This window comes from Nerophis lumbriciformis, linkage group LG11, assembly GCF_033978685.3.
Source record: "Nerophis lumbriciformis linkage group LG11, RoL_Nlum_v2.1, whole genome shotgun sequence".
NCBI classification, from domain to species: Eukaryota; Metazoa; Chordata; class Actinopteri; order Syngnathiformes; family Syngnathidae; genus Nerophis; species Nerophis lumbriciformis.
In genome coordinates, this window is record NC_084558.2 from 48,631,556 (window position 1) to 48,647,601 (window position 16,046).

Below are 16,046 nucleotides of genomic sequence, written 5' to 3' on the forward strand. Positions count from 1 at the left end.
AAAGTATGAAAATGAAAAATATGAGCATGTACAATACTCAATACTTGGTTGGAGCTCCTTTTGCCTCAATTACTGCGTTAATGCGGCGTGGCATGGAGTCGATGAGTTTCTGGCACTGCTCAGGTGTTATGAGAGCCCAGGTTGCTCTGATAGTGGCCTTCAACTCTTCTGCGTTTTTGGGTCTGGCATTCTGCATCTTCCTTTTCACAATACCCCACAGATTTTCTATGGGGCTAAGGTCAGGGGAGTTGGCGGGCCAATTTAGAACAGAAATACCATGGTCCGTAAACCAGGCACGGGTAGATTTTGCGCTGTGTGCAGGCGCCAAGTCCTGTTGGAACTTGAAATCTCCATCTCCATAGAGCAGGTCAGCAGCAGGAAGCATGAAGTGCTCTAAAACTTGCTGGTAGACGGCTGCGTTGACCCTGGATCTCAGGAAACAGAGTGGACCGACACCAGCAGATGACATGGCACCCCAAACCATCACTGATGGTGGAAACTTTACACTAGACTTCAGGCAACGTGGATCCTGTGCCTCTCCTGTCTTCCTCCAGACTCTGGGACCTCGATTTCCAAAGGAAATGCAAAATTTGCATGGTTGGGTGATGGTTTGGGGTGCCATGTCATCTGCTGGTGTCGGTCCACTCTGTTTCCTGAGATCCAGGGTCAACGCAGCCGTCTACCAGCAAGTTTTAGAACACTTCATGCTTCCTGCTGCTGACCTGCTCTATGGAGATGGAGATTTCAAGTTCCAACAGGACTTGGCGCCTGCACACAGCGCAAAATCTACCCGTGCCTGGTTTACGGACCATGGTATTTCTGTTCTAAATTGGCCCGCCAACTCCCCTGACCTTAGCCCCATAGAAAATCTGTGGGGTATTGTGAAAAGGAAGATACAGAATGCCAGACCCAAAAACGCAGAAGAGTTGAAGGCCACTATCAGAGCAACCTGGGCTCTCATAACACCTGAGCAGTGCCAGAAACTCATCGACTCCATGCCACGCCGCATTAACGCAGTAATTGAGGCAAAAGGAGCTCCAACCAAGTATTGAGTATTGTACATGCTCATATTTTTCATTTTCATACTTTTCAGTTGGCCAACATTTCTAAAAATCCCTTTTTTGTATTAGCCTTAAGTAATATTCTAATTTTGTGACACACGGAATTTTGGATTTTCATTTGTTGCCACTTCAAATCATCAAAATTAAATGAAATAAACATTTGAATGCATCAGTCTGTGTGCAATGAATAAATATAATGTACAAGTTACACCTTTTGAATGCAATTACTGAAATAAATCAAGTTTTTCAAAATATTCTAATTTACTGGCTTTTACCTGTATTTACTTCTTATTTACTTTCTTTGACTGTCTTTTACCTTATATAATATTTTATTTACCTTGTATTGATTATTTATTTACCTTGTTTCTAACTCGATTTAACTTTTAGTTACCTTCTTTTAACATTCTTTGACATTTTTTACCTTCTATATCCCTTTTTTCTACCTACTTTTACCTTCTATTTAGCTTATTTACTTTTTATTTACATTCTTTGGCCCTCTTTTACCTTATACATACCTTTTTTAACCTTTTATTTAACTAATGTTACCTTCAATTTAACCTTTAGTTTATTTTCTATTTACCTTCTTGGACCGTCTTTGACCTCATTGTACATTCTTTTACCCTATTACCGTACTTTTCGGACTATGAGTCACAGTTTTTTTCATAGTTTGGCCGGGGTGCGACTTATACTCAGGAGCGACTTATGTGTGAAAGGATTAACACATTAGCGTAAAATATCAAATAATATTATTGATCTCATTCACGTAAGAGACTAGACGTATAAGATTTCATGGGATTTAGCGATTAGGAGTGACAGATTGTTTGGTAAACGTATAGCATGTTCTATATGTTATAGTTATTTGACTGACTCTTACCATAATATGTTACGTTAACATACCAGTTGGTTATTTATGCCTCATATAACGTACACTTATTCAGCCTGTTGTTCACTATTCTTGATTTATTTTAAATTGCCTTTCAAATGTCTATTCTTGCTGTTGGCTTTTATCAATTACATTTCCCCAAAAAGTGCGACTTATATATTTTTTTCCTTCTTATGCATTTTCGGTCGGTGCGCCTTATACTCCGAAAAATACGGTACACTTCTATGTTACCTCACAGAAAACTGTACGCAAACATTTAATAAAGTGGCTAAATAGCACTTTTTTTTTTTAAATCCAAATTTCTGTCTGGATTAAGAATCGTTACAAATAAGAATCGCGATTCATTTTGAAAATCCGTTTTGTGACACCCCTAATAGTCAGCCCACACCCGTTGTGTCCTTGAACACACCGTGAAGACAAGGTTTTAAATATTGGTTTGTACCGGAGCACTTTAAAATACATTTAAATGAAAAGTGCATTACAAATCAAATCTATTGCTATTATTTCTGAGGGGTGGTGTGGCGTCCTACTCTGTTCAGCGGTCCTTGAACGCACCATAAGGAGTATAGAAGGATGATTGTGTTCTAAGAGGCGAACTTGTAGGTTCTATGCACATTAAATCACCAAAAATGATTGCCGGGCGTGGCCACTGCTGCTGCTCACTGCTCCCCTCACCTCCCAGGGGGGTAATCAAGGGTGATGGGTCAAATGCAGAGAATAATTTCGCCACAACTAGTGTGTGTGTGACAATCATTGGTATTTTAACTTAACAATTGAATATCTAAGTTGCTCAGACAGTAATGACTTCAGATTGGGGAAGGGTATTTCTTAATGGGGAAAGATGTTAATGTCTCTTGTTTTCATGTTTAATCACGGTTTTGGGGTTTAAATGCATTACTGACCGTTTTACTGCAGTGATGATGAATATGCTTTGTGTGATGTGTCAATCATCATCCACATTGTGTCGTACCTTCATCTCCCCTTCCTCCACCACCAGCTGCCAGTTGGCGTCGCCGCCCACGTCCTGCAGGGAGTAGGTCATGTGACTTTGCACCATCTCCTCCACCTGCAATACCACAACTTCACTTTCAACACTAAAGGTGGCTTTCAAAATGTCCTCTTAGGAAATGACAACTGGAGGGAGCAGGACGTCACTTTTACCTCTCTGCTAAATCTGTGCACATGAGAAGACATGAGGAGGACATGACAAGACATGAAGAGGACATGACAAGACATGAGATGGCGACTTGTCCAGGGTGTTCACCGCCTTCCGCCCGATTGTAGCTGAGATAGGCTCCAGCGACCCCAAAAGGGACAAGCGGTAGAATAATGGATGGATGGATGACAAGACATGAAGAAGACATGAGGAGGTCGTGAGAGGACATGAGAAGACATGAAGAGGACCTGACAAGAAATGAAGAGGACATGACAAGACATGAAGAGGACATGACAAGACGTGACAAGACATGAGAAGACGTGAAGAGGACATGACAAGATGTGAAGAGGACACGAGAAGACATAAAGAGGACATGAGAAGACATAAAGAGGACATGAGAAGACAAAGAGGCCTTAGAAGACATGAGGAGGTCTTGAGAAGACATGAAGAGGACATGACAAGACGAAGAGAACATGACAAGACATGAAGAGGACATGATGAGGACATGAAGAGGACATGACAAGATGTGAAGAGGACACGAGAAGACAAAGAGGACAGGAGAAGACAAAGAGGCATTAGAAGAGATGAGGAGGACTTGAGAAGACATGAAGAGGACATGACAAGACGAAGAGAACATGAAAAGACATGAGAAGACATGATGAAGACATGAGGAGGACATGAAGGAGACATGAAGAGGACATGAGGAGGACATGAATATGACATGAGGAGAACATGATGAGGACATGAAGAAGACATGAAGAGGACATGATGAGGACACGAGAAGGCATGAGCAGGACATGAGAAGACATGATGAGGACATGAGGAGAACATGAAGATGACATGAAGAAGACATGGGGAGGACATGAATATGACATGAGGAGGACATGAGGACATGAAGAGTACATGAATATGACATGAGGAGAACATGAAGACATGATGAGGACATGAAGAGTACATGAATATGACATGAGGAGAACATGATGAGGACATGAAGAAGACATGAGGAGGACATGAATATGAGATGAGGACATGAGGAGAACATGAAGAAGACATGATGAGGACATGAGGACATGAATATGACATGAGAACATGAAGAAGACATGAGGAGGACATGTAGAAGACATGATGAGGACATGAAGAGAACATGAATATGACATGAGGAGAACACGAAGAAGACATGATGAGGACATGAAGAAGACATGAAGACATGATGAGGACATGAAGAAGACATGAGGAGGACATGAGGAGAACATGAATATGACATAAGGAGAACATGAAGACATGAAGAAGACATGATGAGGACATGTATATGACATGAGAACATGAATATGACATGAGGAGAACATGAAGAAGACATGAGGACATGAATATGACATGAGGAGAACATGAAGAAGACATGAGGACATGAAGATGACATGATGAGGACATGAAGAAGACATGATGAGGACATGAAGATGATATGGGAAGACATGATGAGGCATGAGCAGGACATGAGAAGACAAGATGAGGACATGAAGATGATATGAGGACACGAAGAAGACATGATGGGGACACGAAGAAGACATGATGGGGACACGAAGAAGACATGATGAGGACATGAAGAAGACATGATGAGGACATGAAGAGGGCATGAGGAGGATATGAGGAGAACATGAAGATGACATGATGAGGACATGAAGAAGACATGATGAAGACATGATGAGGACATGATGAGGACATGAAGAAGACATGATGAGGACATGAAGAAGACATGATTAGGACATGAAGATGACATGATGAGGACATGAAGAAGACATGAGGAGGATATGATGAGGACATGAAGATGACATGATGAGGACATGAAGAAGACATGAAGAGGACATGAGGAGGATATGAGGAGAACATGAAGAAGACATGAAGATGACATGAGAAGGCATGAAGATGACATGATGAGGACATGAAGAAGACATGATGAGGACATGAAGAGGACATGAGGAGTATATGAGGAGAACATGAAGAAGACATGATGAGGACATGAAGATGACATGGGAAGACATGATGAGGACATGAGAAGACATGAGCAGGACATGAGGAGGACCACTGACTACAGCAGACACGAGGAGGACACGAGAAAACATGAGGTCATGAAGAAGACATTAAGAGGACCACTGACTACAGCGGACACGAGGAGGACATGAAAAAGAGAAGATGAAGACATGAAAAAGAGAGAGAGAAGATGAATACATGAAAGAGAGAGAGAGAAAAGACGAAGACATGAAAAAGAGAGAATATGAATACATGAAAGAGAGAGAGAGAATATGAATACATGAAAGAGAGAAGACAAAGACATGAAAAAGAGATGAAGACAGGAAAAAGAGAGAATATGAATACATGAAAGAGAGAGAGAAAGACATGAAAAAGGGATGAATATATGAAAAAGAGAGAGAGAATATGAATACATGAAAGAGAGAAGACAAAGACATGAAAAAGAGAGACAACCTGCTCAGCCAGTCTGTGAGATCCTGAACTGGAGAAGACATCAGGTGGTGGAACTGGACTGGATCTCTGGATTCTTGTCTTCTCCGTCTGACACTGGGAACCAGAAAGACAACTCTCACTCAGAGACGTGGCATCTGTAAAGCTGAGTGCTGATAGCATAAATAACATCATCCCTCATGGTACTCTCTGCAGTTGAGTACAACACAGAATATATACGTCCTGCTTCCATGTTACACAAGGTCTGATTACTATTTGTTAGAACTGTCTGGAATGGAATTTTGCTGTCTTTCAATTAAAGGAGAGTGGTCATTGTTTTTTGCTCATAATGCAGACACGTTTGTTACTGGATACATTCTACAAGGCTTTGTAATGTATACAACTACATACTTGTTTATATTGACAAATGTGCTGTTCTTTTGTTAGGCATGTGTGCTTAGCTGTTGTGTAGCCGCTCGCGCCTTTAGTTGGAGACTTTGAGACTTAAACGGAACAAAACGTGTGCTTGTTAACTGCTGTCTCGTATCGGATTGTTTTGGCGATATCAGACTGATATCAACATGGTAGATATCGTTAACATACCTGTTCTATTTTGTCCTGTCGATCCAGAGCAGCTTCCACCGCGTCAAAGAACTCCTCCTCGTTGATGAGGCTGTTTGGGCCTTCCTGTCAAGACAGGAAGTTGACGTCAGTAAGCTCAGCGGCGCGCTCGTCTTGCCACCACCACGCCACCTCGTAATCCGGACCCCCGAAGTGGGACTTCTTCTTCAGCTCGTTGAGGGCCGCCTTGTAGCTCTCCTCTACTCTCCTCCTCTTCTCCATCTCCTGCACGGAACAGGAAGTTGAGGCAGGAAAGGTGCAATGGCGGCGGCGTGCGACGCACCTTGTCCAGCCTCTTCTGCCAGCTGTCCTCCCTCTTCACCATCAGGTCAATGCAGTGGGACAGCGTGGCCAGGATGCCCGCCGTGGTGGCTTTGAACGTGATGGCCTCGCCTTTGAAGTCGATGGCGTTCACATCTTTAGTACTGGAGCACGGGAACACTGCGGGGATGATAATAATAGCACATGTTCCAATGTAGGATATCACCACGCCGATACTGATACACATCAGTCAGGGAGGCCGATATTCATTCAGTAAAAGTTATCTAAACATAAATAGTGTCTGTTATGGACGTTAACTTATGTCTTTATTACGAGATAAAAAAGAGAAGATGAAGACATGAAAAAAGAAAGAGAGAATATGGAGATATGAAAAAGATAAATAGAAGATGAAGACATGAAAAGGAGAAAGAGAATATGAAGATATGAAAAAGAGAATATGAAGACATGAAAAGCAGAAATAGAAGATGAAGACGTGAAAAAGAAAGAATATGAAGACATGAAAAGCAGAAATAGAAGATGAAGACATGAAAAAGAAAGTGAGAGAATATGAAGACATGAAAAAGAGAGAAATAGAAGATGAAGACATGAAAAGGAGAAAGAATATGAAGAGATGAAAAGCAGAAATAGAAGATGAAGACGTGAAAAGGAGAAAGAATATGAAGAGATGAAAAGCAGAAATAGAAGATGAAGACGTGAAAAAGAGAGCGAATATGAAGACATGAAAAGCAGAAATAGAAGATGAGGACATGAAAAAGAGAGAAAGAATATGAAGACATGAAAAGTAGAAATAGAAGATGAAGACAGGAAAAAGAGAGAAAGAAGATAAATACATGAAGAGAGAGAGAATAGGAAGACATGAAAAAGAGAGAAATAGAAGATGAAGACATGAAAAAGAAAGAATATGAAGACATGAAAAAGAGAAATAGAAGATGAAGACGTGAAAAAGAAAGAGAGAATATGAAGACATGAAAAAGAAAAATAGAAAATGAAGACATGAAAAGAGAAAGAGAATATGAAGACATGAAAAGCAGAAATAGAAGATGAAGACAGGAAAAAGAAAGAGAATATGAAGACATGAAAAGCAGAAATAGAAGATGAAGACAGGAAAAAGAGAGAAAGATGATAAATACATGAAGAGAGAGAGAATATGAAGACATGAAAAAGAGAAAGAGAAGATGAAGACGTGAAAAAGAGAGAATATGAAGACATGAAAAAGACAGAATATGAAGACATGAAAAAGAAAGAGAGTATGAAAACATGAAAAAGAGAAATAGAAGATGAAAACATGAAAAAGAAGGCGAATATGAAGACATGAAAAAGAGAGCAAGAATATGAAGACATGAAAAGAGAGAAAGATAATATGAAAAGACATGAAAAGAGAGAAAGAAAATATGAAGTCATGAAAAAGAGATAATATAAAGTAATGAAACAGAAATAGAAGATGAAGACGTGAAAAAGAAAGAGAATATGAAGACATGAAAAGGAGAGAAAGAATATGAATACATGAAAAGAGAGCAAGATTATATGAAGACATGAAAAGAGGGAATATGAAGACATGAAAAAGAGAGAAAGAGAATATGAAGTCATGAAAAAGAGAGAATATAAAGTCATGAAAAAGAAAGAGAATATGAAGACATGAAAAGGAGAGAAATAGAACATGAAGACGTGAAAAAGAAAGAGAGAATATGAAGACATGAAAAGCAGAAATAGAAGATTAAGACGTGAAAAAGAAAGAAAGAATATGAAGACATGAAAAGCAGAAATAGAAGATGAAGACATGAAAAAGAAAGTGAGAGAATATGAAGACATGAAAAAGATTGTCTTCATATTCAATATTGATAACAATAATCTTAATTATTACTTTGCCTGGAAAGAAAACAATGTTTGCCTTGGTGCCCTAAAATGAGCGCTCCTTTAAGGCAACACTTGCTTTGACCTTAAGAAGTACACATTTCAGGCCTGTATACATAAATATATATTAGAGATGTCCAATAATATCGGACTGCCGATATTATCGGCCGATAAATGTTTTAAAATGTAATATCGGAAATTATCGGTATCTGTTTCAAAAAGTAAAATGTATGACTTTTTAAAACGCCGCTGTACGTAGTGGTACACGGACGCCAATAAACCTTAAAGGCACTGCCTTTGCGTGCCGGTCCAGTCACATAATATCTACAGCTTTCCACGCACACACAAGTCAATGCAAAGCATACTTGGTCAACAGCCATACAGGTCACACTGAGGGTGGCCGTATAACACTGTTACAAATATGCGCCACACTGTGAACCCACACCAAACAAGAATGACAAACACATTTCGGGAGAACACACCGTAACACAACAGAACAAATACCCAGAACCCCTTGCAGCACTAACTCTTCCGGGACGCTACAATATACCCCCCCCGCTACCCCCCCCCCCCCCCCCTCAACCCCGCCCACCTCAACCTCCTCATGCTCTCTCAGGGAGAGCATGTCCAAAATTCCAAGCTGCTGTTTTGAGGCATGTTCAAAAAAATAATGCACTTTGAGACTTCAATAATAAATATGGCAGTGCCATGTTGGCATTTTTTTTCCATAACTTGAGTTGATTTATTTTGGAAAACCTTGTTACATTGTTAAATGCATCCAGCGGGGCATCACCACAAAATTAGTTAATTCCACGACTGTATATATCGGTATCAGTTGATATCGGAATCGGTAATTAAGAGTTGGACAATATCGGATATCGGCAAAAAAGCCATTATCGGACATTTCTAGTATATATACAGTATATATATATAAATATATATATATATATATATATACACATACATACAGTATATGCGCTAATGTGGTTCAGTTGCAGTTAGGAAAAAAAAAAGGCCGATACACGTCAAAATGCCAAATATCGGTGCAGATAATCGGTCAATCTCTACTTAGGACTACTTACATTTGTCTTTGCTGCCGTTGTTGTTGTTGTGAAGAAACTCTCCATCGGTGCGGGTGCTGGGAAAGTCGTCCTCGTCGTCCTCCACAACTGAAACACAGAGAGCTATTAAGTTGTCATGGCACACACACACACACCGCTGTGCTCGACAAGATGACAATGGTGTGGTTTCATCTTGAGAATGGAGCGAGGCTGAGAGGGATCGGAATGAGCACAAAAGGCGCGAGCGTGAAGAGGCTCAAAGCCCACAAAGTCAGACTCCAAATAAAAGACGAACCGTCCAACCCGACTTTAGCAGGTTTTACTAGTCGCCGCTTACTTTTGTCCCGCTGCAGCTCGTCCTTGGAGACGCCGTCTGCGCAGCCGTCAAAGTACCTCTGCAGCGTGTCCACCTGTCGGCACAGGATGTCCCTGAAGGTGTCCATCTCCGCCAGCTTCTCTCTCAGGCTGTGGCCCTTCTGGAAGGAAGCAACGTGGTCAGAGGCCGCGCAACGTTTCGGGACTTTCGGTGCGACGACGGGGTCACCTTGAAGGAGGAGGTGGAGGTGGCGGAGTAACCGCTGGTGGCTGACGTGAGGGACAGCATGGAGCCATGCCGTCGCAGACTGGACTCGGAACCGTAGCCGGGGTCCGCCTGCATTGGAGACAAGATCAAAAAGGGAGATTACGATTACGCCGTCAAGTCCTGCTGTGTTAACATCTAAGCTTTATGTTGTTTAGAGCGGGTAACCATGGCAACAGCACAGCAAGACCCTTTATGAGGCACTTCCATGCTGCACCACCAGGAGGCAGTAGAACCACAGACAAGGTAACGACAGGTCAATGACCGACAGTAACTCAGCTTTAGTGCAACACAACCTCCTGAAACTGCCATTGTGGCACAAAGAGTGTGTGCTTTGTGGTCGCTCCTGTGCGGCCGATAAGGAGTACGTCATCCAATCAGTGCCACGCTTTGTCATCGCGTGTTTTTGGTTTTTTTATGGCCGCAGTGTGTCATTCCAGGAGGAATCCCACCATCTTTTCAGGAGGCCTATTATAAACAAGTGTTGTGTTGCCACGGAGACATGGTGACTCATGGTGGGTGGGATGACTGCAAAAACTTACCGCCTGTGAGTCAACTAAAACGTTATAGTGGGTGTGGCGATGAGTTTGGCAACAGAGGTTTTAAGCTAATGCTTTTATTTTGGCGGCCAGCGGATTATTGCATTACCGCTAAGGGTGCAGGACAAAGAGCTCCAATAACCAATGCACTTTTGCGAGGAGGCCAAGTTACCCGCGCTGAGCTGGGGAGCAAATCAAGCGCCTTCTGGTACTTTCAATCCCTTCAATTAGAGATGTCTGATAATGGCTTTTTTGCCGATATTCTCCAACTCTTAATTACCGATACCGATATATACAGTCGTGGAATGAACACATTATTATGCCTAATTTTGTCGTGATGCCCCGCTGGATGCATTAAACAATGTAACAAGGTTTTCCAAAATAAATCAACTCCAGTTATGCCATATTTATTATTGAAGTCACAAAGTGCATTACTTTTTTTAGCATGCCTCAAAACAGCAGCTTGGAATTTGGGACATGCTCTCCCTGAGAGAGCATGAGGAGGTTGAGGTGGGCGGGGTCAGGGGGGGAGGGGTGTATATTGTAGCGTCCCAGAAGAGTTAGTGCTGCAAGGGGTTCTGGGTATTTGTTCTGTTGTGTTTATGTTGTGTTACGGTGCGGATGTTCTCCCCAAATCAAGCGCCTTCTGCTACCTTCAATCCCTACAATTAGAGATGTCCGATATTGGCTTTTTTGCCGATATCCGATATTCTCCAACTCTTAATTACCGATACCGATATACACAGTTGTGGAATTAACACATTATGATGCCTAATTTTGTTGTGATGCATTAAACAATGTAACTTTACCATGAATTGATTAACGTGGACCCTGACTTAAACAAGTTGGAAAAACTTACTCGGGTGTTACCATTTAGTGGTCAACTGTACGGAATATGTACTTTACTGTGCAATCTACTAATACAAGTTTCAATCAATCAATCAAAAACAAGGTTTTCCAAAATAAGAGAACAACTTCAACTCCAGTTATGGAAAAAAAATGCCAACATGGCACTGCCATATTTATTATTGAAGTCACAAAGTGCATTATTTTTTTTAACATGCCTCTCAAAACAGCAGCTTGGAATTTGGGACATGCTCTCCCTGAGAGAGCATGAGGAGGTTGAGGTGGGCGGGGTTAGGGGGGGAGGGGTGTATATTGTAGCGTCCCGGAAGAATTAGTGCTGCAAGGGATTCTGGGTATTTGTTCTGTTGTGTTTATGTTGTGTTACGGTGTGGATGTTCTCCCCAAATCAAGGGCCTTCTGGTACCTTCAATCCCTACAATTAGAGATGTCCGATAATGGCTTTTTTGCCGATATCCGATATTCTCCAACTCTTAATTACCGATACCGATATATACAGTTGTGGAATTAACACATTATGATGCCTAATTTTGTTGTGATGCATTAAACAATGTAACTTTACCATGAATTGATTAACGTGGACCCCGACTTAAACAAGTTGGAAAAACTTATTCGGGTGTTACCATTTAGTGGTCAACTGTCCGGAATATGTACTTTACTGTGCTATCTACTAATACAAGTTTCAATCAATCAATCAAAAACAAGGTTTTCCAAAATAAGAGAACAACTTCAACTCCAGTTATGGAAAAAAATGCCAACATGGCACTGCCATATTTATTATTGAAGTCACAAAGTGCATTATTTTTTTTAACATGCCTCTCAAAACAGCAGCTTGGAATTTGGGACATGCTCTCCCTGAGAGAGCATGAGGAGGTTGAGGTGGGCGGGGTTAGGGGGGGAGGGGTGTATATTGTAGCGTCCCGGAAGAGTTAGTGCTGCAAGGGATTCTGGGTATTTGTTCTGTTGTGTTTATGTTGTGTTACGGTGCGGATGTTCTCCCCAAATCAAGCGCCTTCTGGTACCTTCAATCCCTTCAATTAGAGATGTCTGATAATGGCTTTTTTGCCGATATTCTCCAACTCTTAATTACCGATACAGATATATACAGTCGTGGAATGAACACAATATTATGCCTAATTTTGTTGTGATGCCCCGCTGGATGCATTAAACAATGTAACAAGGTTTTCCAAAATAAATCAACTCCAGTTATGCCATATTTATTATTGAAGTCACAAAGTGCATTATTTTTTTTAGCATGCCTCAAAACAGCAGCTTGGAATTTGGGACATGCTCTCCCTGAGAGAGCATGAGGAGGTTGAGGTGGGCGGGGTTAGGGGTGTATATTGTAGCGTCCCGGAAGAGTTAGTGCTGCAAGGGATTCTGGGTATTTGTTCTGTTGTGTTTATGTTGTGTTACGGTGCGGATGTTCTGGTACCTTCAATCCCTACAATTAGAGATGTTTGATAATGGCTTTTTTGCCGATATCCAATATTCTCCAACTCTTAATTACCGATATATGCAGTTGTGGAATTAACACATTATGATGCCTAATTTTGTTGTGATGCATTAAACAATGTAACTTTACCATGAATTGATTAACGTGGACCCAACTTAAACAAATTGGAAAAACGTATTGGGGTGTTACCATTTAGTGGTCAATTGTACGGAATATGTACTGTACTGTGCAATCTACTAATACAAGTTTCAATCAATCAATCAAAAACGAGGTTTTCCAAAATAAGAGAACAACTTCAACTCCAGTTATGGAAAAAAAAATGCCAACATGGCACTGCCATATTTATTATTGAAGTCACAAAGTGCATTATTTTTTTTTTTTAAAGCCTCAAAACAGCAGCTTGGAATTTGGGACATGCTCTCCCTGAGATAATCCTAATACCCACTACAACTTTGGGAAATACTATACATTGATTTTCACAAAGTGCATTATTTTTTTTATTTTTTTTTTAAACATGCCTCAAAACAACAGCTACAAAAACAATGAAGGCACACAGCTTCTGTCCAGAGTATACTAGAGCATACTTGGGGGGGGTTAGGGGGTAGCGGGGGGTGTATATTGTAGCGTCCTGGAAGAGTTAGTGCTGCAAGGGGTTCTGGGTATTTGTTCTGTTGTGTTTATGTTGTGTTACGGTGTGGATGTTCTCCCGAAATGTGTTTGTCGTTCTTGTTTGGTGTGGGTTCCCAGTGTGGCGCATATTTGTAACAGTGTTAAAGTTGTTTATACGGCCACCCTCAGTGTGACCTGTATGGCTGTTGACCAAGTATGCCTTGCATTATGTGACTGGGCCGGCACGCTGTTTGTATGGAGGAAAAGCGGACGTGACGACAGGTTGTAGAGGACGCTAAAGGCAGTGCCTTTAAGGCACGCCCCCAATATTGTTGTCCGGGTGGAAATCGGGAGAAATTCGGGAGAATGGTTGCCCTGGGAGATTTTCGGGAGGGGCACTGAAATTCGGGAGTCTCCCGGTAAAATCGGGAGTGTTGGCAAGTATGCCCTACGTCCGTGTTTTACCGGATATGTACCGCTCCGTACAGCGGCGTTTTAAAAAGTCATTAATTTTACTTTTTGAAACCGATACCGATAATTTCCGATATTACATTTCAAAGCATTTATCGGACATCTCTACCTACAATAAATATAAAAATCTATATAATTGAGTTATCGGTATCAGTCAAGTAGTACGTTTTCTGTATTAAGGTTCTGGGTTCGATCCTGCGCTCGGGATCTTTCTGTGTGGAGTTTGCATGTTCTCCCTGTGACTGCGTGGGTTCCCTCCGGGTACTCCGGCTTCCTCCCACCTCCAAAGACATGCACCTGGGGATAGATCAGGGGTCGGCAACCCGCAGCTCTAGAGCCGCATGCGGCTCTTTAGCGCCGCCCTAGTGGCTCTCTGCAGCTTTTTCAAAAAATGTATGAAAAATGGAAAAAGATGAGGGGAAAAAAATTTATTTTTGTTTTAATATGGTTTCTGTAGGAGGTCACAAACCTTCCTAATTGTTATAAAGCACACTGTTTATATTAAACATGCTTCACTGATTCGAGTATTTGGCGAGCGCCGTTTTGTCCTACTAATTTTGGCGGTCCTTGAACTCACCTTAGTTTGTTTACATGTATAACTTTCTCCGACTTTCTAGGACGTGTTTTATGCCACTTCTTTTTCTGTCTCATTTTGTCCACCAAACTTAACGTTGTGCATGAACCCACAAAGGTGAGTTTTGTTGATGTTATTGACTTGTGTGGAGTGCTAATCAGACATATTTGGTCAGTGCATGACTGCAAGCTAATCGATGCTAACATGCTATTTAGGCTAGCTATATGTACATATTGCATCATTATGCCTCATTTGTAGCTATATTTGAGGTCATTTAGTTTCCTTTAAGTCATCTTAATTCAATTCAAATCTCATGACACACTATCTGTATGTAATATGGCTTTTCATTTTTTTGCGGCTCCAGACAGATTTGTTTTTGTAGTTTTGGTCCAATATGGCTCTTTCAACATTTTGGGTTGCCGACCCCTGGGATAGGTTGATTGACAACACTAAATTGGCCCTAGAGTGTGAATGTTGTCTGTCTATCTGTGTTGGCCCTGCGATGAGGTGGCGACTTGTCCAGGGTGTACCCCGCCTTCCACCCGAATGCAGCTGAGATAGGCTCCAGCGACCCCAAAGGGAATAAGCGGTAGAAAATGGATGGATGGGTTTGGGAAAAAAAACAGTGCATCCCTAATTACTGCTATGTCGAAAAAGACACCAAGAAAACCAAACGTCAGTCGCTCCGTGTTTTGACACGTACAAGACACATTCTCACCACACTTTGGAGACCAGATGAGAACCGACACGTTGATGAGAACCGACACGTTGTTGACAAGTCTCACGTTTAAAAAAAACAAATGGAGAACATAAATACCTCCTGGTGGCAAGTTGCTGTAAAGTATCTTGACCCCAGCAACTATTAGCACTAGTCTGACACCAGGGGCGTCACTAGCTTTTAAGGACAGGGGGGGGCTTAGCCCCCAGGAGATGCACAGGATGCGATCGAACGTTACGCGCAAGCACAAAACGTCACAAACGACAAACAAAGACTTAGAAATTATTCATTGTTATTATTATTATTTTAAAAAATGCACGGGACGAAATGAAATGCTCCCCGAGACGATGGCTTTTAACCATTTTTTTTCTTTTTATGTATTTATTCATTTTACATTTTATATTAAATGTCTTGGTTTTTCCTCCCTCTGAAAATCCTATGAAATGTTTAACAAGCCATCCTATAATAATACAACAGCTATTAATGTAACAATACAATAAAACAAATATATTTAATGATGTTTTTTTCATTATTTTAACAATAGGCTAATGTATATTACTTTATATAGATTCTACAAGAAACACAAAACTTAAAAACTAAATTATTTAAAATTGCACACACAAGGTTTCGTGCAGCTTCACTCATTGTAAAGGAAGATAATGTGCTTCGTACACCTGCAGGACCGCAAGCAAGGTCGCAGAGAAAATGCGGACTGGAATTTGAGTGATGTGGGCATTTTCTATATGAACAAGTGGAATGGATTGGATACCGACGCACTAAAGGGGCTCTCTACCTTACGCTACGAAATGAGGGGAAACTGAGTGAATAATAACAGGTTATATGATTATTTATTTAAACTCATATTC

The 16,046-nt window shown here is 41.1% G+C and overlaps 1 protein-coding gene across 4 annotated transcripts in view; it reads right to left on the bottom strand.

Annotated features, from left to right (window-relative positions):
• Positions 1–16,046, bottom strand: part of LOC133610181 (ceramide transfer protein-like) — a 63,386-nt gene that overhangs the window by 11,211 nt on the left and 36,129 nt on the right. For 2 of the 4 annotated variants that reach the window (XM_061966274.2, XM_061966272.2), the window contains 8 exons: positions 9,914–10,021; positions 9,707–9,842; positions 9,391–9,477; positions 6,459–6,616; positions 6,308–6,400; positions 6,158–6,241; positions 5,579–5,671; positions 2,915–3,010 (listed from right to left, as the gene is read on the bottom strand). In XM_061966274.2, the coding sequence (XP_061822258.1) occupies positions 2,915–3,010; positions 5,579–5,671; positions 6,158–6,241; positions 6,308–6,400; positions 6,459–6,616; positions 9,391–9,477; positions 9,707–9,842; positions 9,914–10,021 (855 nt within the window). Of the gene's footprint in view, positions 1–2,914; positions 3,011–5,578; positions 5,672–6,157; positions 6,242–6,307; positions 6,401–6,458; positions 6,617–9,390; positions 9,478–9,706; positions 9,846–9,913; positions 10,022–16,046 lie in introns of all 4 variants that reach the window. The other 2 variants (XM_061966273.2, XM_061966271.2) reach the window with 1 other exon arrangement.